This window comes from Balaenoptera ricei, chromosome 1 (assembly GCF_028023285.1).
Source record: "Balaenoptera ricei isolate mBalRic1 chromosome 1, mBalRic1.hap2, whole genome shotgun sequence".
Lineage (NCBI taxonomy): Eukaryota > Metazoa > Chordata > Mammalia > Artiodactyla > Balaenopteridae > Balaenoptera > Balaenoptera ricei.
The window spans coordinates 81,120,853-81,146,572 of NC_082639.1; the positions used below are offsets into that span (position 1 = coordinate 81,120,853).

The window sequence follows — 25,720 nt, forward strand, 5'->3', positions numbered from 1 at the left end:
AATTTTTTGCTTTACATATTTTAACAATATATATTTTGATAAATATATTTTTGAATGTATAATTTTTAACTTCTAGATCTCAATTATGCAGTTTCTTGGCAGTGACTTAAATATAGTAAATCTATTATAGCACATGCCACAGTAATATATGATGGGATATAATATGGTGGTTAACTGGCCCCGGAACTCTTGGCAAGCTAGCTTCAGTCATTTCATTAACTGCACAATCTTGCCTTTTTTAAAAGTAAATTTTAGAACTTCATTTATAGGATTATAGTGGCTTTTACATTATGTTTTTTGCCACTGATTTAAAAATATATCTTAGGTTATAATTTAAATATATGTCTTCCCAAATTTTACAAGCAGGTTTTGAAGATGACTAAAGGTCAGTCATCCTATTACAAAAACACTTAGGAAATCAGCTTTTCCATATAAGTAAAATTCTTAGAAAGCTAAAGTTATCCCTTTAAGCCAGGGGTCAGTAAACTTTTTCTATAAAAGGCTAGATAGTTAATATTCTAGGCTTTGTGGGCCATACAGTCTCCATCACAACTACTCAGCTTTGCTGTTGTAGACCAAAAACAGCTATGGACAATATGTAAATGGAACAGCATGGCAGTGTTCCAGTAAAACTTTATTCACAAAAATAGTGGTGGGCTAGTTTTGGCCCACAAGCTGGTTTTCTAGCCTTTGCCTTTAAGCAGCAAATTATTTTGCATTTTAATATTTTTTATGGAAATTATTCTTAAGTTATACATCAAGTAGTGGACTTTGTGTTGTGGAGGGCTGGTTATTCCTAAATAAAATTAGATTGCTAGACTTCTTAACTCTTGTGCTTACTTTTATAATTTTTTATGCTTCTGGATGCTTTTAGGTTGTCAATTATGTCTATACCAGTAGTCTCTTCCCTCATACTACTTTTATCTTATCTGAAGTGGGTCAGAAAACCAAATTATTTAACTTAGTAGAATTACTGTATAATTTATATAGTGATAGCCATTTCTGATTTTAGGACAATTTAGAGTACCTTCAGTTATCTCAAAGGGAATAACTAAATTGTTGATGTGCAAAAAGAGGTATTTACATTTAATTTCCTAAATAATATGTAACACCTTTAGGAGAAGGGTATTAGGAAATCAAATTAATAGCAATTTGTAATTTAAAAAGTTGGGGGACTTCCATGGTGGTGCAGTGGTTAAGAATTCACCTGCCAACGCAGGGGACACGGGTTCAATCCCTGGTCCAGGAAGATCCCACGTGCCGCGGAGCAACTAAGCCTGTGCACCACAACTATTGAGCCTGTGCTCTAGAGTCTGCGAGCCACAACTACTGAGCCCGCACACCTAGAGCCCGTGCTCCACAACAAGAGAAGCCACCGCAATGAGAAGCCCACGCACCGCAATGAAGAGTAGCCCCCGCTTGCCACAACTAGAGAAAGCCCACGCACAGCAACGAAGACCCAACGCAGCCAAAAATAAATAAATAAATAATGAAATGGAAAAAAAATCTATTAAAAAAAATTGGAAATCACTGACCTTATTTGAAGGACTATGCTGGAGGCATTTCTGAAGAAGCTTTTGCTCTTCTCTGAGTGCAGGGTATCTTCAGAAGTACATATTTAGAGACTATATATACATATTGGTCGATTGCTGGTCTTTATTAAGTGTATAAACTCAAATCACAACTAATGAATGTGTACAAAGAGAAGCTGAACTCTATTCACCCTAATAGGGCAATAGATGTGCTTAGGAACATAGTCTAAAAAACTGAAAATACATGGCACAGGTAATATGTAGCACATATTGAGGCTTAACGCCAAGAGCAGTGAGTTCTTCACTACTTGTATCTACGTTTTATTTATTTATTGTTTTAGTTCATTACTTCTGTATATGTGCTTTTTAAAAATATGTTTATATAATCACAATCTAATTAAATTCTGTCATTTTGTTTGAGGTCAATGTAGGACCTCCCATTGCACATGTACTTAAAGTTATATTTATACTTTAGGAAGCAGATTAGACCATATGGTTGTGTTGCAATGTGATGTGCTAGAAATTATTATACCACTTGTACTCTAGAAAATACTTACGCTAAAAGAAATTAGAATATAAACTGTGTGCATTCTGGCAGCTAAAAGAACTCAAATGCTATCCTATAAAAACTAAAGTTTATCAGTGATACTTGATTTTAAAAGAATAACAGACTTCTGAATTACATATATTTTTTTCTGCAGTTTAGGTATGTAAATCAGATCATTTTTATGAACCAAATACTTTTAGCCTCTGTAAGTTGAAAAAGAATAAATGTAGTGTTTTCTATCAATTTTAGCCTGTTCCCAGAAGGTTGGCATCTATATTAGAATGCCTGATTATTGCTCATTCAGTTGGAGTGGAAAGTCTTTTTGCTGACTGCATGAAGTAAGTGATCTGAAGTAGTGCTGATATTATTAATTTAGGGATTTTGTTCTTCCATTCTCCTAATTTTCTGGGAAATTTTAGACTTGGCCTATTTTCTTGGGCACAATGTAAATAGCTTAATGCTTAACTAGTTACAACAACTGAGGAGAAGTATTGATTTAGATATTACTCAAGATGCTTGGAATCAACGTTATTTTAGCTGAACCATGGATACTTATGTTAAAATCCATGCACATAATGCAAAGTGGATTTGAAATAAATGTTTACAGAAAAGAGAACTTAGTTAAGTCCATTATAGCGCTCACAAAATTAACTGTTAGGGTTAGTCAAAACATAATATATGTAAAACTTACATTATTAAAAACCAAAATGTTACTGAATATTATAATGAATAATATTTTCATTTCTTTAACTTGAGATTCTTTGATTTTTAACAGGTGGATTGTAAAGCATTTTGCAAGGTTTTGGTCTGAGAGAAGCTTTGCAAATGTACCTCCTGAGATTCAGAAAAGTTGTCTTAATATGTTGATTCAGTCTTTAGTAAGTATAACCTGAATACTTTGTGTTTGTCATCAAAAAGTTTATTAAATTTTATATAGGTACTTTCGGTGTTTTAAATACAAATGTAGAATTATATTATAAAAGCAAGATGGAAGGACCAATTCCAGATAACCCAGAACCAATTCAGAGAATCTATCTTTAAGACTCTGTTCCTCTGTACCAAATGCATTAGAATTCAGTCAGAGAACCACAATCACTAGAAAGTATACATTGGTTCATGAACAAAAGGGGCATGGTGCCAGGGTCGGTTATGCATTGGCTCAGTAGCAGGGACCTCCACTCATTAGGGTGGATTTGGGTGCAGCACTGAAACAGTGGCACCATTCTCCAAGAGGACCAGCCATCTACCTGCCGGCAGGTTAATTACATTGGACCACTTCATCACGGAAAAGGCAGTGCTTTGTTCGCAGTGTAATAAACATTTGTTCTAGATATGGATTTGGCTTTCTTACTTCCAATGTTTCTAGTAAAACCACTATCCGTGGACTTATTGCCTTTTTCACCACCATAGTATTCCACACAGCATCACTTCTGACTAAAGAACTCACTTGATAGCGAATGAAGTACGGCAGTGGGCCCATGCTTACTGATTTCACCTGTCCTACTGTGCTCCCTATCATCCTGAAGCAGCTGGCTTGATAGAATGGAGGAACGGCCTTTTGAAGACTTGGTTACAGTGCAGCTACGTGGCAGTGCCTTGTGGGATTGGGGCAGTGTCCTCCGGGAGGCTGTATATGCTCTAAATCAGTTTTTGATTTATGGTGCTATTTCTTAACATAACTAGGATTCATGGGTCCAGAAATCAAGGTGTGGAAATGAGAGTGGCTCTACGTATAATTACTCCTAGCGATCCACTAGCAAAATTTTTGCTTCTTGTCCCTATAACTTTAGGATCTGCTGATCTAGAGGTCTTAGTTCCAAAAAGAAGAATGTTTCCACCTGTGGACACAATGATTCCATTGAACTGGAAGTTGGGACTGCCTCCTTCTGGCCACTTTGTAAATCAACAGGCAGAGAAGGGGAATTATTGTTAGATTGAGCCTGACTATTTTTTTTTTAACATCTTTATTGGAGTATAATTGCTTTACAATGCTATGTTAGTTTCTGCTGTATAACAAAGTGAATCAGCTATATGTATATATATATCCCCATATCTCCTCCCTTTTGCGTCTCCCTCCCACCCTCCCTATCCCACCCCTCTACGTGGTCACAAAGCATCGAGCTGATGTCCCTGTGCTATGCAGCTGCTTCCCACTAGCTATCTATAAGGAGAAATTGGGTTGGTGCTATATAATGTGGGGAAGGAGGAATATATCTGGAATGCAGTACTCCCATGTCCTGTGGTTAAAATCAATGGAAAAACCCAATTTAAGCAGCACTGATACTGGCCCAGGTTCTTCAGGAATGAAAGTTTGGGCCACCTTACCAAATAAAGAACTATAAACAGCAGAGGTACTTGCTGAGGGCAAAGGGAACATGGAATGGTTGCAGGAAAAGGTAGTTATAAATACTAGGTATGACCATGTGACCAGTTATAGAAATTAGCACTGTAGTAGTTATGATGTAAACATATTCATTTCCCCTTTTTATATGAATGTTTATGTATATATTAACCAAGTATTTTTGTTTTTTCCCGCTGTCTCATTCCCCTACCATTTAATATAAGACATGTTAACTATATCTCTGTATTTAAGTTACAGGATACCAAGGGGTAGTTTGAATCAGTTTGAAGAGAGACTTTGTATCCTATTTTAGGGAGAGGGTTAGCATGTTTGTTTTATAGGGGATGGTTGTATATGTTAGGCATTAGCATGACTTTACTTTGTCTCCATAGGAATTAACTATGATTTAAAGAAATGTGTATGCATGCCAAGTTGACAAGGGTTGGACTGTAGTGTCTCTGCAATGTGTTAGCTTGATTAGGATGAACTATGCTTCCCAGAATTTCCTTCTTTGCACTGCTTCCCCTTGCCCTGTATCCTCTTTGGTTTCTCTTACCCCTGGGCCAGGGATGTGTTTAGCTCCATGATGATGGGTGCTAGCATCTCCTGAAGGACACTCATTTCATCCATGTTGGAGGCAGTGAGACCTAAAATGAGCCCATCCTTGTGGATTATAGCTTGTGCTCTTGGGTGTCAGCTTGTCCTTACCCCTCACACTTTACATCCATCATCCTCTCTCAACTGCTTTCCCTGTAGACTTCAAACTACAATACATCATCATATACAAAGAGTGCTTAACCAGCTCCCATAATTGCATAAGGTCAAATCCCTTTAACAGACTCCTTTATGTATATAAATACCTCCTAGTGGTCCCATTTCTCTGATTGAAGCATGAATGGTATTTTAGACTGGGTTACATAGAAGATAACATCTAAATCTAACTGGGAAAATAAGTTTAGGCCATCAGCTGGTGATATACCACTTCAAAAAATAAATCTAAATCTGTGTTTATGCTAATGAAGGACTTTGTTGTTTTGTTGCTTACTATTTTGCATTAGTTTCTTTGGTCATTGAATGGTTACACTCTGTTCATGAGGCAAGCAAATGGCCCAACTGTAATTCAGTTCAATAGAAATGAATTATTATCTAGTGGATTTTTAAAAGACCTTTATGGTTCAAAATATACTTTTTATATTTTGAAATTACGTATAACATAGGTACTCTTATTTCCACTTTATATATAAGAAAAGAGAATCAGAGAGGTAAATACTTTATTCAAGTTCACAGTGTCAGTAAATTACAAAACCAGGTCTTAAAACCAATTGCTGCCATTCTAAAGGTAATATAATAGATGCTCAGCATGGGCAAAGATTATTTTTAGGAAGTATGGGCCTTGACTTCAAGGAACTCACAAATTGATGGAAGGATAGGCACTTAAACAACTATGCACAACACAGGTTAGACTATGATGAATACTAGCATTATGTTCCATGACAGTCTTATTTACCTTTGCAGCACCAGCCTTAGGGCAGTGCCTAGCAGACATTAGGCACTCAGTATATATTGATAGGTATATAAAGGAGTGAATAGGTATAATTTATAATTCAGGTTTATACGTGGAATCACAGAAGTTAAAACAATTGATTCTGATTGGAAGGATAAGAGAAGTGATGTGAGATGAACCTGAAAATAGAGGATAATTTCAAAATAAAAAAGTGGCTTTTAAATGTGACCAGGGACCTGGAGTCTGGGCAGTGCCAATATTCTCTTGTAACTGGAATAATGAGAGAAGATAAGTCTGGGGAGAGGCTAAAGCCAGGTTGGGAGGGATCTTAACTGACTGTTTAAAGAAGTTTGATTTTTTTTTTAACAAGTGGTAAGTGAGTATAATTGAGGAATAAGCTCTTCATACTATGCCTCTCCCTCTCCTACAATATTTTATTTTGATTTTATAGCTCTAATCAGTTCCTTGTAAGCTTTGTGAATGCTTGGTTTTTCCTTTCAAGACAGATATAAAGATGAACATCAGAACAACCAAACTTACAGTCTTTTGGCATTGTGGTGATTATAATGGAAATTTGAAATTTTGTCTTTCTTTGTGGATATTCAAATTTTAAGAAACCTTAATTTAATATATTCTTCATATTTTACTATAGAAATAAAATATATTTTGCTTTATTAATAAAAATAAAATATTTAAAACTTTTTTTAAATTAAAATTTGAAATATGTTATCCAAAACAAATGAAAGAAAGATTGAGCAATCTTCTTAAGTCTTCTTTGGCTCTAATTCAGTTAAACCACATGTGTCATGGCAGGCACTTTACTCTTATCAATAATATGCCTAACACTGTCATATACAAAGGGAGATAAGAAAGTGCTGCATTGGACTATATATGGAGAATTTTTTAAAAAATTTTAATATGAGGGACTTTGAGCTTTTTCTCCTTCTTGCTCACTATGCAGCAATTCAGTAGGAAATGGCTACTCCCTCCTACCAAGTACAAACCGTTGCTTTTGGGAGGAAGAGAGAGCAGGGTAGAGGAGTTAGTAGAAGAGAGAAAGTTTTTAGAAAAGTTAGGGCTTCTAATTACTTGAACTATTTCAAAACAAGATTAAATTTTTCTGTTTCAAAATGTTTTGTTTTGTTTATGGTTTCCTTTGCTCTGAAAAAGCATTTAAGTTTCATTAGGTCCCATTTGTTTATTTTTGTTCTTATTTCCATTTCTCTAGGAGGTGGGTCAAAAAGGATCTTGCTGTGATTTATGTCCTAGAGTGTTCTGCCTATGTTTTCCTCTAAGAGTTTTATAGTGTCTGGCCTTACATTTAGGTCTTTAATCCATTTTGAGTTTATTTTTGTGTATGGTATTAAGGAGTGTTCTAATTTCATCCTTTTACATGTAGCTGTCCAGTTTTCCCAGAACCACTTATTGAAGAGGCTGTCTTTTCTCCATTGTATATTCTTGCCTCCTTTATCAAAGATAAGGTGACCATATGTGCGTGGGTTTATCTCTGGGCTTTCTATCCTGTTCCATTGATGTATATTTCTGTTTTTGTGCCAGTACCATACTGTCTTGATTACTGTAGCTTTGTAGTATAGTCTGAAGTCAGGGAGCCTGCTCCTCCAGCTCCGTTTTTCTTTTTCAAGATTGCTTTGGCTATTTGGGGTTTTTTGTGTTTCCATACAAATTGTGAAATTTTTTTGTTCTAGTTCTGTGAAAAATGCCATTGGTAGTTTGATAGGGATTGCATTGAATCTGTAGATTGCTTTGGGTAGTATAGTCGTTTTCACAATATTGATTCTTCCAATCCAAGAACATGGTATATCTCTCCATCTGTTTGTATCATCTTTAATTTCTTTCATCAGTGTCTTATAGTTTTCTGTATACAGGTCTTTTTTCTCCTTGGGTAGGTTTATTCCTAGGTATTTTATTCTTTTTTGTTGCAGTGGTAAATGGGAGTGTTTCCTTAATTTCTCTTTCAGATTTTTCATCATTAGCGTATAAGAATGCAAGAGATTTCTGTGCATTAATTTTGTGTCCTGCTACTTTACCAAATTCATTGATTAGCTCTAGTAGTTTTCTGGTAGCATCTTTAGGATTCTCTACGTATAGTATCATGTCATCTGCAAACAGTGACAGTTTTACTTCTTTTCCAATTTGGATTCCTTTTATTTCTTTTTCTTCTCTGATTGCTGTGGCTAAAACTTCCAAAAGACAACCCTCAGAATGGGAGAAAATATTTGCAAATGAAGCAACTGACATAGGATTAATCTCCAAAAATATACAAGCAGTTCATGCAACTCAATATCAAAAAAACAAACAACCCAATCTAGAAATGGGCAGAAGGCCTAAATAGACATTTCTCCAAAGAAGATATACAGATTGCCAACAAACACATGAAAGGATGCTCAACATCACTGATCATTAGAGAAATGCCAATCAAAACTACAATGAGGTATCGCCTCACACAGGTCAGAATGGCCACCATCAAAAATCTACAAACAATAAATGCTGAAGAGGGTGTGGAGAAAAGGGAACCCTCCTACACTGTTGGTGGGAACGTAAATTGATACAGCCACTATGGAGAACAGTATGGAGGTTCCTTTAAAAACTAAAAATAGAACTACCATATGACCCAGCAATCCCACTACTAGGCATATACCCTGAGAAAACCATAATTCAGAAAGAGTCATGTACCACAATGTTCACTGCAGCACTATTTACGATAGCCAGGACATGGAAGCAACCTAAGTGTCCACTGACAGATGAATGGATAAAGAAGATGTGGCACATATATACAATGGAATATTACTCAGCCATAAAAAGAAATGAAATTGAGTTATTTGTAGTGAGGTGGATGAAACTAGAATCTGTCATACAGAATGAAGTAAGTCAGAGAGAGAAAAACAAATACCGTATGCTAACACATATATATGGAATCTTAAAAAAAAAAAAAATGGTTCTGAAGAACCTAAGGGCAGGACAGGAATAAAGACGCAGACGTAGAGAATGGACTTAAGGACACGGGGAGGGGGAAGGGTAAGCTGGGACGATGTGAGAGAGTGGCATTGATATATATACACTACCATATGTAAAATTGATAGCTAGTGGAAGCAGCCGCATAGCACAGGGAGATCAGCTAGGTGCTTTGTGACCGCATAGAGGGGTGGGATAAGGAGGGTAGGAGGGAGATGCAAGAGAGAGGGGATATGGGGATATAGGTATACGTATAGCTGATTCACTTTGTTATACAGCAGAAACTAACACAATAATGTAAAGCAATTATACTCCAATAAAGATGTTTAAAAAAAATGTTTTGTTTAAGCCTTTTTTTAAAAAAAGCTAATTATGAATAGTTTTTAAATATAGGAAAATTAAGACAAAAATAGGCATGGAGGATAATCACTAGGGTAAAACTGAAGTTGTATATATATTATGCTTTTAGTCCTAAGGCCAAAAGATAATTGAAGCCCTATTTAATTAACACAATATCAAAAGAATTAAATAGTATGAGTCATAGTGTTTATTCAGTATATGGTGTTAGGACAACAACAGGAAGCTTGCTGGAAAAAATTTAAGTTGGATCTATACATCACATCCTGGTATGCCAGTATGCATTCCAAATGGATCAAAGATTTACAAGTAAAGAAAATGAAACCTAAAACACTACAGTTAAGCCCTGGGAGAATTAGTTTATAACCTCATCAGTGGAGTGGGGATACAAAATTCAGAAGCCATAAAAGAATTTATCGAACTCTTATTCTAATTTTTCTAATATAGAGAGTTCCTACAAGTTGATTTTTAAAAAATAGCTAAATGTAGGGTAAGACTAGATAGTTCACTTAGAAAATACAGATGCCTCTTAATTTGATGAACAAATCTTCAACTTCATTTATTTAAGAGAAATGGACATTAAAATTACCATGTCAGACTGTTTTCTACCTTTTAGTATGGGGGAAAAAAGGAAATTTGTACTATTTTAACAAGGATGTAGGGAATAAGTACTCCTATTCATTCCTGGGAAGGGTGTAAATTAGCACAACTTTCGCTGTGTTTTTCAAACTTTTTTGACTGACCCAGAGCAAGTTCTTTTTATGTTATAACCCAGTTAACTCACACATGTAGAACTGAAACAAGTTTCAAAAAAGAATACTTACCATATTCCATATGATATTCTGATATTTTCTGTTTTTCTCTTTTCTATCTCTTTCTTTCTTCTTTCTTGTTTTGTCTTCTAATGCTGATTGCAAGCCACTAAATATATTTCTCTAGGTTGCTAGGGGAGAAAACTACAGTTTGGGAAACAGTGCTCCGTTGAATATATGTTGGCAATGTTTTGTATCCTCCTGGTGCCCCACCTCATATCCTCTTGACCCATGTATGTACTCCAACCATTGCTGCAGCATCCAGCTGCACACAGGTGTAATCTGACAGCACTTTCCCTCAGCCACATCACACGTATTTCTCACTTTCTGTCCTGAGGCTTCACTGCTGTTCTACCCAGGGTACCTATAGCTCTTCAAACCTGGAAGTGAAAGGGAATTAATATCCGGGGGACAAACCTTGACCAATGGGAGATTGGTCAGTGATTAACCAGTGATTAAATGTTTCCCTGATCTATCCCTTGGGTGAATAATTCAAATTGTATTCTCTGTGGCTCTTCAGAGGGCCCCCAACAAGATTGATCCCCAGTTGCCTACAATAGCAAATGCTATATCATTGTTTCTCAAACTTAAATGTATATACACAACACTTCAGGACTGGGTATTCCCTGGTGGTGGTCCAGTGGTTAGGACTCAGTGCTTCCACTGCAGGGGGCACAGGGTTCAATCCCGGGTTGGGGAACTAAGATCCCGCATGCCATGTGGTATGGCAAAAAAAACCCACTTCAGGATCTTGGTTGAATGTAGGTTCTAATTCAGTAAATCAGAGGCAGAGCCTGAGATTCTACATTTCTAACAAGCTCTAGGTAATGGTTGCTGTGGATCACACTTTGAGTAGCAAGGAGCTGGAAAACATACCCTTCCTCTGGCTTTCCCTCCTTCCCTGTTTCACTCTTGGGTCATCTTGGGATCACTTGCGTACAAGCCTATTTCTCAGGCTCAGTTATTAGGCAGAACCCAGGATAAGACAAGTAGTATTGACCCAGCAATTTTATTTCTAGGAATTTATCCTATAGATATATTCACATATGTGTGAAATAATGTTATCTACAAGGTCATTCATTACAACACTGTAATAACAAAAACTGGAAAGAAATAAACATCTACAAGTAGAGGACTGGTTGTATGACTTCTGATATATCCATATTATGGGCTATTCCATAGCTATTAAAACAATAATAAGGCTCTTTATATTGTGATAAGAAAAATATTCAAGGTATATGCTAAGTATAAAAGGTAAAGTACAGAGTACTGTGCATATTAATGCCTCCATTTGAGTAAAATAAGGGAAAAATTACTTTTTTTGTTTGTATATGCATAAAATAACTCTGGAAAAATACAGAAAATAAATAATATTGATTGGGACAAGGGAAAATAGGTGGCCGGGGACAGGAAGGAGTGGGTGACTTTTCTTAGTAATGCCTTTCATATAGTTTTGAAATTTGAACCATATGTTAACTATTGAATTTAAAATTTTACGTGCTTATATATATGGAATCTAAAAAAAATTTTTAATGGTTCTGAAGAACCTAGGGGCAGGACAGGAATAAAGACGCAGACGTAGAGAATGGACTTGAGGACACGGGGACGGGGAAGGGTAAACTGGGACAAAGTGAGGGAGTGGCATGGACATATATACACTACCAAATGTAAAATAGATAGCTAGTGGGAAGCAGCCGCATAGCACAGGGAGATCAGCTCGGTGCTTTGTGTCCACCTAGAGAGGTGGAATAGGGAGGGTGGGAGGGAGACGTAAGAAGGAGAAGATATGGGAATATATGTATATGTATAGCTGATTCACTTTGTTATACAGCAGAAACTAACACACCATTGTAAAGCAATTATACTCCAATAAAGATGTTAAAAAAAATAAAATAAAATTTTATGTGTTTGGTCTAGAAGTATATTACATTTTCTTCCTTCTTTGAACCTTAAGCTACTCTTAACATTTAATGTTATCATATATTCAGATCAGTATGGAATAAGATCACATACCATCTGTTATCATTTATGTCCATCTTTTAGTTTTCCAATAGATTTCAAGCTAAATTATGACAACTATACATCTGTATTTTTAAAAAGATATTGCTTGTAAGCTGGCCATTTGCTGTTTGAGGAGAGACAGGTTGATTGGCAATTCTACTGAGTTATTGCTTTTATGATTTTCTTCCTGAGCTTGAATAAAGTTAGTAATACCAAAAAAAAAAAAAAAGATATTGCTGTCAGAGCACATAACATTATGTATATAGTAAGTACTTCGTAGATACCTGCCAAGTTTATTTGAATACTCTACATTTGTCTCTAATACCAGAACAATGTCTATAGTAGAGCAAATCGGGCTTACTGCCTAAAACTCTTAGTAACTGCACAATTACTCAGGAAGTTACCAGAGGAGGAAAGTATAATGGTAAATTATAGTAAAAATGTAAAAAAACTTTTTAAAGACTCAAATTATAGCAAAGTATGATTTTTTACTCAAATTAATAAAGCAGGGGAAGTATAGAATACATTTCAAAAGAATTCTTGGTAAATGGGTAAAATTTTTAAAGTTTTGACGTTCAAGGATTAAACTTAATTTAGCTTACGAATTCACTTACAAACTCTCAGTCTCTGTTGATGCTCAGAGATCAACAGATGTTTGTGTCTACTGTGACTCAGTTCTGTACTAGGACCTGTGGTTACAACGGTGAGCCAAAACAGACATGGTTTCACATGCAGTAAACATACAGCCTAGTGAGAGAGATGGGTATTAGTCAAATAGTTATTTCATGATTGAATAATTACAAATGAAGTAAGTGCTCACTCTAAAGAGAAGGGACAGGTTCTCTGATGGCAGGTGTAAAAGGAATCTGAAGTAGGTATAGAAATCAGGGAAGACTCAGTGCTTGAGGATTTCAAGCACTGTCATTTCCAGATTTACTAGTTATTTATTGCTGTGTAACAAACCACCCCAAAACTAAGTTGCTTTAAACTAAAATTTATTCTCTGTGGATTGACTGGGTGATTCTTCTGCTTATCTTGCCTGAGCTCAGTCCTGCAGCTGCTTTCAGCTGGTGGCTAAGTTGGAGGCTGGGCCTCCCACTCCCTGTGGTCTTTCTTACCAGGCTTCTTCATGGCTTCATGGTCCCAGAACCAAGAGAGTAAAGATAGAGGCCGCAAGGCTACTTGAGGCCTATGCTCTGAAACTTGCACAATGCCACTGCTTGTGCAAGCAAGCAAACAGGCCAGTTTAGATTCAAGGGATGAGGAAATAGGGTCCACCTCTTGATGAACTGAGCTACACAGAATTTGTGGCCATTTTTTTCAATCTACTACAATCGATCAGATTACTATTTATTCAATAAATCATTATTTCCTAAGGATCATTGTAAGAATTAGAAATCAAACATGAATAAAATATAGTAATTTTAAGTTGCCATTTTTTCCTTTCCCTTAGAGCACATGGTGCTTGTGAACTGTCATTTCATTTTTTATAGAGATCAGTATTCGTGAACATTTTTTCCTATGGTATGAAAATGAATCATTATTAAATAAATAATATAAAAAGAAGAGTCTTACCTAATTAGAAAGGAAAAAAAGGCACTGGGGATTATAAGTAACTTTTAGCCTTTCTAAATTTGTAATAAAGAACATGTATTTTATAGTCAGAAAAGAATTAAGGCTATGTCAGTGTAGCCATGCAGTTATGAATGATATCTATAAGCACAAAAATTAATTCAGTAGTGAAAAATCTCAGGGAAGTCAAGCTTTTCTTTGTAGTTATAACTTTGCTCTCATGTTTGTTTTAGCTGTCTTTTAAAGGTGATTTGTTTCCAGCTCAAATTTTGCCCTTTTGGATAATTTTGAATGAATTAATAAATATGTAAAGCTAATGACAAAGATATTAGCTACCTGGAATTTTGGTTTTTGCAGGCAGTGTCACAAGAAAACAAAAGTATTTAATTTGCTTGGAAAGTTATTTTTATGAGCAGTAATCTAACTTTTTTCCCCAATATTTTCAAAATTATAAGAATGATAAGAATGCTGCTTTTCTTCTGATGGAAAGTGACAGGCTAATCATCAGTTTACCCAGAGTGAAGTGGACAGAAGCAGCACTGACCATGGCATCTCAGCTCCAAGAAGAATGTATTGCATTTATTATAGAAAACTTCTCCAAGATCATTCAAAGCGAAAATTTTGCTCTCCTCTTACAGGTACTGCATCTAAAATTATATCCTATATTTAGTCCCATCTTTGTGTTCTGATTATAATTATGTAAGTTTTCAAATTCAGGTTGCCTTTGATTAAATTAGTATGACTTAAATAAATTCCATAGCAGATGGCATGTTTGCATAGCATTTAGGGCAGTGATGGACAGGATTTTTGGCTCATAAGATAATGAAGGGAGGAGGGGACAGGTTGAGTGCCCTGGCAAGGCACAATGTAACTCTGGCAACTCCAGCCCTCAATCGGCATAAGCCATATTTTAGAAATTGAAGTCATAACGATATTGTTTTTGTCAGTAATGCAATTATGGTTCATGCAAAATTCTCTGTCTTACTGGGACCCACTTTCTCTAAATTTAGTTACTTAATAAAGAACTTTTATAACATTTCTAGGCTCTGTTTTAGGACTATTTTGGCTCTTAAGAACTCTGTGTGTGTGCCGATATTTTTAACAGAGGAAAGGGATTAGTATAATATTTATTATTATAATGATAATAATTATTATTATTAACAGAGGAAATAAGATTTCTGATTGACTTCATATAGCCAGTTATGATGAATGGTCTGCCGTTATGCCAGACTTTCACATTTCTTACACATTTACATATATTCCTATTAAATATCAATTTCTGTGTTTTATAGTCACAAGCAATGAGTAGCACATCTGATCTGCTGGACAAAATTTTAAAAGCAGTTGAAGAAAACATTACCACTGAGAATAGTTGCTCTCTTCTTATGGCTCTGGACACATTACTGAACTCTGACAGTACAAAGGAAATGGTATTTGATGTAATAAAATTCATTAAAATGATAGAATATTTAAACTGTTTTAAGATTTTTAAATATATACACGTTTTAAATGTCGCATGGTTCATTGAAACTGTTTGATACCTGGGGGGTGGTTACAGTCTCTACTTCTGTGTATATTTGGAATTTTTCATAATACAAAATTTTTTAAATTTCATTTACCTCCAAATGGACTTATTATAAAAGTTTAGAATTTGGAAGTTTGGCTGGCTAATTCTAAACATAGTTTGGTACTTAGCAATATTAATTGGTACAGCATAAGTTTAGTATTTCTCCCCAGTCACTACGTTAAATTTCCTAAATATAAAACTTAAAGAATTTTAAAGAATGTTTTATAGTTTTAATCATCAGTGTCTTTTAATTTTATAATACATTCTTAATTTTTGTCTTAAGAAAAAAATCATTTAAAATTGGATTGACTGAGAAAAAGCAAAATTAAAATATATCTTATTTTTAAATGCAATTAATCAATGGTAATTAACAAGCTAATTGCAAATTATTGACATTTTTTATTTGTTCAACAAGAATGACAAAAAATTTCATCATATTTATTATTACTGCATAGAGTATTTGACCTTGTAATGTCAGAGCTGATTTGAAAAGGCTGTGGAAGGTATTTACATAAAGGCCATTGGTGGTTTAAAACAGTGTTTGGTTAAAAGGATAATGCTGAAAGGATAAGGTTCATGTTCACTATAAAATTCTGTTGTTAAAGAGCAAGCCTTCATAAATAACTTGTACCCGACGATCTTAAAAATCTAAGTGATGACATCATTGATCTAGCTTAGGAGTAAGTAGATTCGGAAGGGAATAATGACTGGTTGCTATGACAATGTGGTTCTGACCAGCTGCTGATTTGTTGCTTGAACACAGGGTTTTACGTGCAAGATCCAGGCTCTGCGTGATAAGCTGTGGATCTTCCTGGTTCAGTCTTTCTATGCTGTTCGTCACACAGAAAGCTGGAAGCTGATGAGCACAGATGATCAACAGAAAATCCAAGCAGGTATATTAGCCTTGAGATTTTTTATTCTTATAATTGTGACAAGAGATATTTTAAAGGGATTCTAATAAGTGATAGGATTAACGTTTGTTTGCTTCTGTTCAATAATAGCTTGCTAACTGAAACTAGTGCTGGTATGTTTAGGCAGTTTTAATAAATCATGCTTTTTTTCTGTTCTTAGAAAATGAAACTCATTTCCTTATATATACATATATAATTCTACTTTATCTTAGCAACTTTATATTCTAGCCAAATTTGCTTAAAAGCATTCTTTTAGAGAGATTTAGAAGTATAGGAAAATGTAACCCATATAGAACAGATTACCAAACATACTTTCTCTCCCTTTTAAAATATATTTTTCCATAAAGCTTTCCCATCTTTTGCATAAGATACCCTTTCTTGTGGTTTTGCCGAGATTAGATGGCTTTATTCCATGATCGATTGGTTCAGTGATACGATGTGTGCTATTGCGGAGTGTCCCTCAGGAGCCGCACAGTGCTCTTTGACATTTAATAGGTACCATTTGAAATATTAGCATTAAACAAAAGATTTATACTGCTTAGAATGTGTTTGTTTCAAAAATGTTAAAATAAAAAATTGAGGGTGTGGAACTAAAAATGGCTTCATGACTATTTTTGGGTTAAAGCAGGTACCTTAGGAAAAATATTGACAGATTCAGTAAGTATACTTTTAAAAACATTTTAAATTAAGAGACTGTATTTTATGAAGCAAACATTTCTGTACTATAAAACATGGAGACCATATGTGATATAATATATTCTTGATAGTACATGGATATGTTAAATTCTTTAATGATTTAATCAAAATATGATTTGCTCTGTCTTACATTAGGAGCATAACACGATGGTGTAGCCAGATGTGATCTCAAGAGCACTTTTCAAAGAAATTCCAACAAAATAATAAAACAACAAAATCCATGAAACAACAAAAGTCATGAGAAGGTCTTTAGAAATTGGAATTTTTTTCCTTGTGACTGTTTCTGTACTGATTTTTAGATGACAGTTCATCTGTACTATACAGTGTAAAAAAAATAAGATCAGCATTCCTTGAGTAGGTGTCATTCAACTCTCTTCTGATTGGGAGTAAACTTTGCTTTTCTCCATTTTTAGAGGATTTCATAGTTAAGTTGGGTCCCGAACAGTGTTCTTTATCTTAATTCTTCAAAGTGCTAATTTAAAATACATGTGAATACATACATATATATACACATATCTAAAACAAAATATTATTGGTAATCCAACTAATTGTCAAAAAGAACTTTTCAATCTATTACATTCTATCAGTGTAAAAATAATTTTTAAAATCTTAAATATGTTGAATTATAATGAGTCCTGACTTATGCATAATTATTGCATTGGGAAATCCCAGATAAAGGAGTAATTCTAGGTTGTCTTTGTTATAACATTTCTTATGTTCTAGTTTGAGTTACTGATCTTTGGGAGAAATCTTGTATTAATTTCCACCTGTATATTTTTGTGCAGTCATTTGCTAACCACAAACCAATCCCTGTAATGCTATTTCTAGGATCCTGCTTTGTCTTATAACATAGTTCCTATAGAATAGAAATAGTAGAAGGTGCATGGTAGGGTTACAGATAATTCGATGTATTTTTCATCAGGTGTTTTAATAAAAATAAAATCAATTTTGGAAAATATATGTATATATTTCTTCAAAATATATTTTAAAGCTACATAACCTTCAAAGGGAACAAATACATTAGCTAAACTATATTTATGGCTCTCATACCATTATTCCTATATATTCCCCTGACGTCATTTAAATTCTTATTTGAAGAATATAAACTGAGTTCCCCAATAATGCCCATATAAACCTAATCTATAAAATGAATTTTTTATGTAATTCTAAAAAGAATGATATAGGTTTAAGGATTGTCTCTTGTTTTATTTTCAACAAAACCTTATCTTTTTTCTCTTTACTCCTTCCTCAGGACATACCTGCAAAATCAGAAAATTTTTAACAGTATTTTAATATTTTTTAGGATAGAAATTTTCTCACATTGAATAGTTTATAAAATATTACGTTTGCCACAATCTGTAATTTTTTGAAATTTGGAAAACTAGCTAAAAAGAAGTTGTCTCTAAAATTTCAAGCTTGAGAAAATTCTAGGGTTTTGTAAATGTATAAATCTTCTCTGTGAGACTGTACATTTCTCATTTATTAATTTTAATAACATAAAATCCATAGGGACAGGAATATAAGATTCAAAATGAAGTTCTTTAAGAAAAATTCTAAAATAGGGAATTATTTATGTGCACTAGATTGGTTTCAACTTTTTAAAAGTTATTTCCATCAAAAATGTAACCTTTTTCTGCTAATATACTATTTTCCCTCTACTTCTATGGTAATAATAGTGCTTCCTGTAAAATTAAATTGCTTTTTTTTTCCTACAGCTGCATTTGACAAAGGTGATGACCGAAGACTTGGCAAAAGGCCTATATTCAGTAGCTCTCAGGTAAACTTTTACAATTTTACAGGCCCAGAAGAAACAAGATACCAAGTAATCTAAATTTTATCATTTTATATTTCAGAATAATTTTTAAAAATCTATTCTTTCATTAACTAAAGCTGTTTCTGGATGGAAATAATTTTGAGTCTTGTTTTTAATCAAGTGAACATTTTGTAAATTTTTAAATGATATGCATTTTTTATATCCAGCTGGTATGGGAAGTGAAATATTGTCTACCATTTTTATTTCCTTGAAAACCTTTTTGGCAACTAGCATGTTGGAACTATTCCAGATCAGAAATTGTCTAGAATTCTAGATCTAGTTCCATGTCTGTTTTTCTAATTAACCTACTTCTTACAAAAGAAGATTTTAGTTGTCCCAGTTTTCTCTATACTAAGATTTTAATCCACATAATATATTTTTGGTGCGAAAAAGGCAGTTAATACCAAGAGTACAGTTGTGTTCACTTTAAAAGTTACTTGGTGTACTTATATGAGTTAACTAAAAATAGTCAAACTCTTAAAAACTAAGTAGAGTGGTGGCTGCCAGGGGCTGGGAAGATAAGGAAAACGGGAATAATTGTTCTATGCGGATAGAGTTTCAGTTTTGCAAGATGAGAACGTTCTAGATATCTGTTGCACAACAAGGCGCATATAGTCAACCTGACTGTACTGCCCACTTAAAAATGGTTAAGATGGTAAATTTTATGTTATTTGTTTTTTAGCACGCACACACACACACACACAACACACACGTTACTTGGTATATTCATTATAATATGAAATACATTTTTATTCCCCTAAAATGTTATTAATGATGATTAGAGTTCCAATCTAGCTAACTTACAAATGGTCACTTAATAATATATTTGAAAAAAAAGAAAAAAGAAAAAAAAAATAATAATAATATATTTGAAGCATAAAATTATACTAACCTAGACACACATTACAATGATATGGAGAGATACACTGAGAGTTCCAGTTTGGAATGCAAAGAATATATTGCCCTTGCAAGAGTGGAATTGGGCATCTTTTCTTCCTTATCAGCCAGTAGATAGGAACTCACACAACTCCAAGCCACAACCAAGAGCTCTGATGGCTTGAGGCAGAGGTCAATCTCTAAATGTCTTGGGTGAGAAACTGTGAGATACTGGAGCTTTTTGCTAGTAAACCTCCTAGGACTATTTCCCTAAGTGTGTTCCATAATATACTAGCTCCATCATATGTTCTACCTAAGAACACCTAGTGTCAACTAAGGTTGAGAATTGCTACACAACATAGCTCCTCTTAGACACTAATGATGCACATCAGCACCTAAAAGCTCTGAGAAACACTACAGTAAAGAACACTTTTGAATTTTGTTTCCCCCAAGATTTCCTCAAATTTTATAACCATGGAACACCACTAGACTCCCTCTTGACCCCTGTTAAGCATGTTGTACAGTTCCACAGAACATATGTTAGGAAATGGCACCTTAGAACATTTTTTCTATGTACTATGTTCCCTTTCACCCTATGTGTTTTTGTGTGTGTGTGTGTGTGTGTTTTAAGGCCACCAGGATTTAGCCTACCTGCCTTTCTTTCCCCTCTTCTATCTACTAACTGCTATTAGCCAGGCTTTTCCTCCTTCCTTGCCTTACAGCAAAATAGAACAAAATCTCATTTCCCTTCCTCAGTTCCTGACTTTCAGGTTGTCCAAGGGTTTATACTGTTAACCACAATGGGAAGGAAACAGGCTAATATGTTTTCCTCAGAAAGGCAGCATTGTACTGAAATGGGTGCTGGACATAAAATCATAAAAGTTCAGATCTTGACTTTACTATCTTTGTCATCTGTGAGTCTTAGTTTGCTTATCTGTAGAATGGGGTAATAAAACCTAGCTGGGATTATTGTGAAAATTAAGTGAGATAATTTATGTGCAATTGTCTAGTCTGTAGTAAGTCCTCAGTAAGTGTGGTATGAATAAGTGTGTCTTCCAAAATGAGATGAGATCTTTTGGAGGTGGGAGAAAGTTGATGAGATAAAATAGAGAGAAACGTTTAAGAAGGGTGCTGGGGGCTTCCCTGGTGGCGCAGTGGTTGAGAGTCTGCCTGCCAATGCAGGGGACACGGGTTCGAGCCCTGGTCTGGGAAGATCCCACATGCCGCGGAGCAGCTAGACCCGTGCGCCACAATTACTGAGCCTGCGCGTCTGGAGCCTGTGCTCCGCAACGAGAGGCCGCGATAGTGAGAGGCCCGCGCACCGCGATGAAGAGTGGCCCCCACTCGCCGCAACTAGAGAAAGCCCTCGCACAGAAACGAAGACCCAGCACTGCCAAAATAAATAAATTAATTAATTAAAAAAAAAAAAAAAAAAAAAAAAAAAAAAACAAGAAGGGTGCTGGTACCAAAATACTTAAGACTAAAATTATACGATGTCTGGGATTTGCTTCAAAATAAAATGGTGGTAGTTATATACGAAACAGAATTGGCCAAGAGGTGATAGTTGTTAAAGCTGGGTAGTAGGTATGTGGGGATTCATGATACTGTTCTGTCTTCTATGATTATGTTTAAATTTTTCTATAATAAAAAGTAAAACAAAATAATACCAACAAAAAGGAATAGTACTAGACCTGAAAGTGTGTCTAAGAGGAACGCTTTATTTTTTATTTTTGGCTGTGTTGGGTCTTCATTGCTGCACACAGGCTTTCTCTAGTTGCGGTGAGCGGGGGCTACTGTTTGTTGTGGTGTGCGGGCTTCTCATTGCGTTGGCTTCTCTTGTTGCAGAGCGTGGGCTCTAGGTGCACGCGCTTCAGTAGTTGAAGCACATGGGCTCAGTAGTTGTGGCTTGTGGGCTCTAGGGCTCACGGGCTTCTGTAGTTGTGGCTTATGGGCTCTAGAGCACAGGCTTAGTAGCTGTGGCGCACGGGCTTAGTTGCTCTGCGGCATGTGGGATCTTCCCGGACCAGGGATCAAACCCGTGTCGCCTACATTGGCAGGCAGATTCTTAACCACTGTGCCACCAGGGAAGTCCCAAGAGGAGGGCTTTAGAGTGTTACTCTTTTTTCTTTATCTTTGTCAATAGCATGTGGTGACCATTCCCAACTGGTCAGTTGTATATAAGAAACATACATGAACTTTGTAGATGTAAGTCATAGGTTGCCTAAAAATGCATATACATTGAATCCTCACCATGGTATACTATGTTAATGTGAAATTTCTAAAGGGGTAGAGTACCCCATATACTACATAGATCTCACCCATAGCATGATGCTTTAAAGTAGATAGATTCAAGGATAGAGTGAATTAAGAAGGATTAGTTTTAAGGGTGGGAAGAGGTCTAACATCAGAGTCTTCCTGGTTTTAGGTATTAAAAATAGAGAAATGTTATTTTTTGAGCTAAGATTTGATCAAGAAAACAAAAAATGAGGACCTAGCCTATTTGAACTTTATAAGTATTACAGAGAATCCTAGTACACTGCACTGAATGGGACCAGTCTCTACCCCTAGACATGAATAATCTGAGGCCCAGAGATATTAGTAATGATTTCTTAAATATCCTATCTTCTATTCTTCAGTTAAAAGCAAAGCTAGAACAAGAATCTAATGATTCCTTTATTATTATACCTTGCTTTTTGCTAAACTTAACTAGGTTATTTATTACTTATTATTTATGTATATACATATGTATGTGTGAATATAGACACACACACACATATTTATGTTATTTTTATCTTAGACAAATTTTAATTGTAATTAGAAGCTTTCATATTTAGAAATAACTGGACCTTGAACTGTATATCAATATGTGCTCAGGTTTGATAGCCATCATCACATGTTCTTGAGTACCCAGTATGTGATGGGCACGGTGCTAAGGGATACAAAGATGAAGACAACACAGGCTCTGCCTCATACCTCTACAATCTCATACAGCTTCCAAAAGGGAGGGAGTATTTACATAATAAATGGCAATATATTCTTAAATTTTTATTCTGTAATTCCTACCAGTTTTAAAATTTTGTTATTCCCTTCCATACAACGTTGGTTCTAAGCAAAATGATAAAGTAGGTGCATTGTCTTTAGTGCCCTTCTATTTTCCCCTTTTATCTATTTCACCTGTTTTTAGGACCCCTTTTCCTTTCTCCAGACAACCAATACTGTATTACTATGTTGTGGTTTTGTTTTTTTTTTTTTCTCAAAAACCAAACTTTTCAGGGACTTCCCTGGTGGTCCAGTGGTTAAGACTCCGTGCTTCCAATGTAGGGGGCATGGGGTCGATCCCTGGTCAGGGAATAAGATCCCACGTGCCACGCCGCACAGCCAAAAAAGTAAAAAAAGAAAACTTTTCAGGTGTAATGTGTTGTTTCCCAGGGACTCCCACACCGCCCCCCACCCTTGCCTCCAGAGGATTAAATATTTAGTGATAAAATTTCTGGAATTTGGGATAGGATTGAAGAGAGAATTTTTGGTGAAAATCATTAACATACAGATGATTACCTGCTTAAAGCAGTAAATCCTGAGCTCAAGTCCTAGTTCAATCCCTTATCAGCATATGGCCTTGGGTAAATTACATACCTGCTTTAATCCCGTTTCTTGTTGAAGAAATGGAGATAACAACAGGAGCTATCTCGTAGAATTGTTGTGAGGATTAAGTGAGATGATACATGAAAAGCATTTTAGCACAGAACCTGGGAGTGGGCCCTTGAAAAATGTTGGATATTGCTATCATTCACCCAAGGCATCCTGACACCATTAAGTATTCATCTCTACCATAACTTCATAAAGTTAAATAGTATGCCTTTTAAAGTAGAATCTCCTGTTAATTTTGTATGTTTTATTTCAGATTTGATTAAGGTAATGTGATCAAAGACATATTCAAATGATCCCAGATCATTCAAGTTTTAAGTGGCCCTAAATCATAATCTGAATTTTGCTGCTTTTTCCTCTTTGAAAAACTGGCTATTGAAACATAAAGTATTATGTGTCCAAGACTTCAGTCAAGTTACAGAGTATTTTTTTCTTCTTTGTAGCAAAGGAGACAAGTTTCTGACCCTGGTGCTATAAAAAACAAATCTTGGAGAGAAAGTAACAAGAAAGAGTATTGGAATTATCCCTCTACTAATCAAAAGATGAAATCTGATGGATTAGGAGCGTCTGGACATTCATCAAGTACTAATAGAAATTCTATAAATAAAACTTTGAAGCATGATGATTTAAAGGAAAAGGATGGTACAAAAACTGCATCCAAGAGTACAAAAGAATTAAAAACTGTGGGAAAAAATGTTTCTGGAAAGCCCAAACCTATAATAAAGCCCAAAACAGAAAACGGTGATAATGCAAAGTCAGCAAACATGTCACCTAGACAAGTTGTGGAAAGATCAGCAACAGCAGCAGCAAATGGACAGAAAAATTCAGTAAATGGAAAAGGAGTGAGAAATCAGGAAGGTCAAATTACAGGTGCCAGATCCAAGGTACTCACTGGGAACTTAAACGTGCAAGCCAAAGCAAAGCCTTCGAAGAAAGTGACAGGCAAAGATTCTCCATGCCTCGGAATTGCAGGGCCCTCCAGCAGATCTAGAAATTCAAGTATGGAATTACTAACTTCCACTGACTGTCTGGATGAACCAAAAGAAAATGGGTCAATAAAAGAGAAGCCTTCTGGTCATAAACTTTCCCTTTGTGACTCTCCAGGACAGACTGTGAAAAACAGTGTAGAAAGTATCAAAACTTCCACTGTAGGTGGGTTTTAACACTCTAATTTTTAATAGCTCTTGAGGAGCTTTTTAGGAACAGTTAAAGTTCCTAGAAAAAAATGAACCTATGTTTGGACTTTTATTTAGTTTCAAATGCAAAAAGATTTTAGTAACATATATTCATGCAAACTGAGAAAAAACAGTTTTTCTCACCGTAACATTTAATTTTGTATATAGTGTATGACCAGTGAATTTATACATACTTATTACATATTTATTCCTCAATCTCATGGCTCACTCTTCTTAATTTATAGCAGTAAAATCTCGACCTGTTTCAAAAGTTACCAATGGAACTTCCAATAAAAAAAGCATTCATGAACAAGAAACTAATATAAATAACAGGTAAGTCTTCATTCATTGTTTTACCTAGACATTAGCTTTCTCTGGAAGTTAATTATATACTAACTTCTAGCTAAATATTGTTAAAATATCTTTCCTTTGTTAGAAAATTTAGTATATTTACATAATGATATTTTAAAACTTTTCTTATTTAATTATGCAAAATGACGATTGATACAAAATGATAGAAGAATAATTTATACTTGTGGTACCTTATTATGCATTGCTTTACCATAGTTGATCTACAGTTTTATAAACTTAAACACTTATGAACCTATGGTTTTTTCTATTTTCAGAAAAGAGATACATTTTTTATTTCTTTGAGAAAAAGTATTTTTCTTTTTTTTTTGTTTTTTTTTTTAATTGAAGTATAGTTGATTTACAGTGTTGTGAAAAAATACATTTCATGTATGGGTCTTTTAAAAAATTATGTTTTGGAATCTCAGTGTAATACTGAACGCAAATAATTTTTCTTAGTGTGCTAAAGAAGGTCACCAGCAAAGGATACAGTGATCCAGTACCACAGGCAATTTTAAAGAAAAGAGGAAATGGCAATGGATGCGCTACAGCTCAGCAGAGGACAAAGAATGCCGCAGTTAATCTTGCTAAAACTCAAGGTAAAGTTGAAATACTCCCAGGTATTACTTCCTTGTTTAAACTGAATAAGCAGAACTCTGATTCTGGAACTTTAGCAGCAAATAAGCAAAGTATAACGTGGTTTCACTCATTTTACATTCATTTCCTATTTTAGAGATGAGATTTTATTCTTCCACTTTTCAGACAAGTATTTTGGTATTTTGGGGTATGAGTTTAGTTTTTATTTTCTTTTGTGAAAAAAATAAGGGGGTCACTAGGTTATCTGTATTTCTGGTCCTTCTGTATATTATATCTGTGCTTCTTCAAAGTTTCATTGATAATTATAAGAATTCCATCTGCAAAACCAACACTAAAGAGCTCTTTAAAAAGTAATGGTACAATCTAGAGAGCTGTAATACGTAGGGAGGAAGAATTTTCCCTCTGGGCTCTGTGCTATGCCTGTTGTTTTTCCATATTCTAAGAAAGAGAAGA

The 25,720-nt window shown here is 35.0% G+C and overlaps 1 protein-coding gene across 5 annotated transcripts in view; it reads left to right on the top strand.

The window, feature by feature from the left end:
- The window catches only part of BTBD8 (BTB domain containing 8), a 91,248-nt gene that overhangs the window by 60,311 nt on the left and 5,217 nt on the right, over nucleotides 1–25,720 (top strand). For 3 of the 5 annotated variants that reach the window (XM_059900076.1, XM_059900090.1, XM_059900098.1), the window contains 9 exons: nucleotides 2,329–2,417; nucleotides 2,855–2,957; nucleotides 14,095–14,277; nucleotides 14,932–15,078; nucleotides 15,970–16,099; nucleotides 18,529–18,590; nucleotides 23,591–24,299; nucleotides 24,568–24,655; nucleotides 25,130–25,269. In XM_059900076.1, the coding sequence (XP_059756059.1) occupies nucleotides 2,329–2,417; nucleotides 2,855–2,957; nucleotides 14,095–14,277; nucleotides 14,932–15,078; nucleotides 15,970–16,099; nucleotides 18,529–18,590; nucleotides 23,591–24,299; nucleotides 24,568–24,655; nucleotides 25,130–25,269 (1,651 nt within the window). Of the gene's footprint in view, nucleotides 1–2,328; nucleotides 2,418–2,854; nucleotides 2,958–14,094; nucleotides 14,278–14,931; nucleotides 15,079–15,969; nucleotides 16,100–18,528; nucleotides 18,591–23,590; nucleotides 24,300–24,567; nucleotides 24,656–25,129; nucleotides 25,270–25,720 lie in introns of those variants that run through there. The other 2 variants (XM_059900080.1, XM_059900108.1) reach the window with 2 other exon arrangements.